The sequence below is a fragment of the Lampris incognitus genome, chromosome 7 (assembly GCF_029633865.1).
Source record: "Lampris incognitus isolate fLamInc1 chromosome 7, fLamInc1.hap2, whole genome shotgun sequence".
In the NCBI taxonomy this organism is placed as follows: Eukaryota; Metazoa; Chordata; class Actinopteri; order Lampriformes; family Lampridae; genus Lampris; species Lampris incognitus.
In genome coordinates this window covers 11,931,332-11,935,336 of record NC_079217.1, presented here as the reverse complement: position 1 = coordinate 11,935,336, position 4,005 = coordinate 11,931,332, and the positions used below count along the sequence as shown (strand labels likewise).

Here is a 4,005-nt window from a genome sequence, read left to right as displayed (position 1 = left end):
CAGTCAAAAACCTCCTTTGTCTCTTGTGCTTGTATTTATTTTCATGTTTTTTTTTTCTCCTCTGTTATTTTGCCTCAGCCAATCCCTTCTCCTGCTCGCGGCCTTTATGTGACAATAGAGGCTTGTTTCCGGGATCTGAGGCTCTGTGATGTGAATAACCCACCAGCACAAAAACTAAAGCCCCGTTGACTGGAAAGAGGGGGTTATGGGTGCCCATGTCTGCGGTGATGTCACTTTGCCAAAATGGCACCCTTTCCAAAGAGGGTGAGGGAAAAATTGCATCGGACAAGTGTTAAACGCCCCAAAATAGCTCCGACACGATTGCACATCTCCACGATGGGGACAGCTGTGGGCCTCCATTTCCCCTTGCACCTTTAACTCTTACAAGCCAAAATAATTTAACTGTGTGAAATTTTCCCTGAAAATGTCACCAAGTACGAGAAAGAAAAAGCAATGACTGCACTTCTGGAGTGTCCAAAAGTTCCTCCCACATGCCATTTTGGATCTTCCTTGACTCGAAGAACAAAGAAACGGATTAAAAACGCTCCTTGTTTCATATTGTTTGTTGAATTGTTGCTTTTCTGGGTTTCTTTCAGGCAGCAGCTTGTGCGAGGTGATAATTAGATCAGTGTTATCAGTTTCACTGTCTCTTTTCTCCTTGGGAATTTACATGAAAATAAGTCCCTTTACGTCAATGCTTAACCCCCCCTCTGTTGTGACTCTTCATGTTCACTTCCTCACTTCAATGTACACTTTCAAAGGAAAGATCCTCTTTCAATTTGGCTGAACACTTTGCAAGCTGACATGGAAAACAGATATCAGTGATAATGATGTGGGGGAGGAAAAAGCTAAAGCTTTTGAGTTACGAGTAAATATAAGATAAAAATACCCATCACAGCATAACACTGTGTGTTTTTAAGTGGGATTTCTTTTTAAATCTTTTTCCTGTGTGGAACAATTCACAAAGACCCGTTTCCTTGCAGAAATGTCGCTTGAGAAGTTGCACCATGAAACGACCAGACTTGGACGCATCTTCCAGCGCATTCACTGTTGCCCAAGAAACTTGTGCTGTAAATGCATTATTGTTTACAGCACAAGTTTCATACCCAGGATTTCTTAAGGTCAACATTTCTTCTGGCACACTGAGCTTGAACTGCACTTTATTCCCCTTTAATTTAACAGCTCCGGCAGCTTTTCTAGTTAAATCGACTGTTCATTATTGAGACCCATTTTACGAAGGGGCTGTGAGGTGCAGTTTAATGAATCCCTGGCACAAAGCTCCCTTTCACTGCCGGGCGAAGAATAGGGGCTATTTAGACCCTGTAGGGCTTTATGTCAAAGGCAGCCCATAATAGTTGTCAAGCAAGGGCAGAAATTCCCACTGGCCTGGGAATGCACTAGAAATCAACTTTTGCCATGAGCAGATTAAGACACAAGCAAGCAGTTGGGAAGATTCTCCCAAACACTGGCATCTGTTTAGGCACAAAGATTTTCCCACAGAAAACATATATGTATATTGTAGTCTTAACTTTATTCTTTAGCGGCATGTTGTCGATGTGTTGGGAAATGTGTGGTAGATTACCGCTCGCTCATTTGGGAAATGAATCGAACCAGAATTCTTTTTTTCTTTTGTAAGTTTAAAATTCTGTATTTCTTATTCATACGTTTGTGACATAATGGTTTCCCACAAAGTATCAGTATGAATGAATAGCGAGTGCCGCTTTACATCCACAGAAACATGTAGGAAAAAAAAACCACGTTCCATAGAGCAGAAAAGCCCTTTCATATGCATTAAACAGGGTTGCCTGGCTGGGGTTACAGTAATATCCTCCAGTTCCTTGAAAGGGTTTTTGGTTCAGAGCACATATAAATGGTTAAACTAGAGAAGGAGAGCTCTAGCAGTGGCTATTGTCTTTGACACAGCGGGGAATTTCAGACAAATCCTTCTTAGTTGCAGGTGGTCAGGCATAAGCAAAGAGTTAAGTCGTGTGGTCCCTCGGCTCCTCCTCTTTGATGTTCTGACATCATTGGTCCGGCCCCCCGAAAGATCTCCCCGCTTTCCTCAGCGTCCCTCACTTCTACTCCCAAGTGTTTACAGGAACTTCATGAGCAGCATCAGGACCAAAGAGTTTGCAAGTGACTCGATAAGAGGAAAGGAACATGCTTTGATGAAACGTTTGCTTTGGGGATCACAGCGGATGCCACAGGTAAAGCCGCCGGGCTCAACAGAGTAATGGCTGTTCAGACGGCCATCATGAACTCCCAGTTCATGAGTTTCTGCTTTCCTGGATCGGCGATGGAGTACGACATGGAGAAAAGTCTGGATGGGAGTCTCTTGGGTGAGACAGACAATGAGGGTGACTACAGAGAAACCACTAGGGACCTGCTGAGTTTTATTGACTCAGCCTCCAGCAATATTAAATTGGCTCTGGACAAGCCAGTTAAGTCCAAGAGGAAAGTTAACCATCGTAAGTATCTGCAAAAGCAGATCAAAAGGTGCACCGGCATTATAACACCAGGGAACTCAGCAGAAACCCCGGTAAAAAGGCAGGCCTCTCCTGTAGCACAGCCTAGCCCTTTGCAAGGCAAAACTCTACCTAAGCGTGATGGAGTCCAGGCCAATTTGCAGAGCAAGAGCTTGGCAGCGCTCTTCAACCCTGTGAAGGATATTAGGAGTGAAAAAGCCAAGAAGCCACCCCTGAGGCACCGCAACCTCCCCCCCTCATTCTTTACAGAACCTGCCAACTGCTCTAAAGTCAGCTCCACATCCGGGATGACGCTGAAGGATTTGGAACGTGGCAATCCAGACGCTGCAGACTTCTTTGAGCTCTTGGGGCCGGATTACAGCAATATGGTCACTGACCAAGACCTTTTTCAAAGTATGCCTGTTCGGATGCAGCCGGAAATCGTAGGCCCAGATTCTACTTTTTACGAGTCTCATCATTTAGTTGGTGGCCTCCTCTACAGCGAGCCGTGGACTACTTGCACAGCCCCGTCCAAGAAACTGGGGGAGAGCATGCGAACAGGCCCAGCCCAGCCTCCTGTCTACTGTCCCCCAGATTCGGTCTCTGGGCCTGCAGAGGACAACCCGCTGTGCACTTTGGCCTTTCCTAACTTCTTCACAGACTGCCCCGTACCTCAGGTCACTTATGATTCCATCGGTGGTTACAGCAGAGCGAACTTTTCATCTCTATGAGACATTGCCAGTGTTGTATTTAGTACTGCTGGAAAAGAGAGGATATAAAATTGTGAAGAATTCAACCGTGGTCTAAGAGAATTTGATGTTTCTGTATCCGTTTGCTTATCAGTTGTGGAAGAGATGTCACAAGTGAGTCTGAGTATTTTGTATAATCTTTGCCCAGCAGTCATAAAAGCCCCCCCCCCCCAAGGATATTGCAGTTTCTTTTTACAATAGAAAATTGCTTTGTATGGGTTTGGTTTTCTCAACCTCAGGCCAAAAGGATGGTATTTAGAAAAATAGTTCCAGCACCTAAAGAGAAAGCGCATCTCTTTCACTCTTGTGGAAAGCACAACTATTTGTTTGTCTGTTTCTTTTTAGAAATGTTTAGTGACAAATAACCACTACATGTTTCACATGACACAAACTGTAAAACATTCAGAAAACAAGGAACATTTTCTTTTGGTCTACATAAAAAGGAGGGTACATGTGTGGTGAGGATGGAGGTCGTGTGTAGCCTAAGTAAAAGGGATATTTCATTTGCTAAAATACTTTGTGACGCCGTGATTACAATGAGAGTTGTGCCGTTCAAGATCGACGTCAAGCTGACTTCCAGGTGGCGAAGTGACCGCTTGAAGCCGGTGCTTTGGGAACACCTGCAATGATCTGTAGATAACGAGAGAAGACAAAATAAAGCTGGTCTTTATTTTAATCATGGTGTCTTTGTTGCTGTTCTTATCGGAGCTCTGATCACGGTGGGCGAGGCGGTCTGCACAGAGCTCCAGATGTCTTCGGCAGGTAAAAATTCCAAGAAATGAATGAGAAAT

General features: G+C 44.4%; 1 protein-coding gene across 1 annotated transcript; it reads left to right on the top strand.

Moving 5' to 3' along the window:
- Positions 1-243: 243 nt before the first annotated feature.
- Positions 244-3,261, top strand: LOC130115899 (protein FAM181B). The gene is given in 4 exon segments (XM_056283756.1): positions 244-264; positions 1,952-1,992; positions 1,994-2,055; positions 2,058-3,261. Coding segments are annotated over 4 exon segments (1,263 nt in total). The 3' UTR covers positions 3,197-3,261.
- The last annotated feature ends 744 nt before the right edge of the window (positions 3,262-4,005 follow it).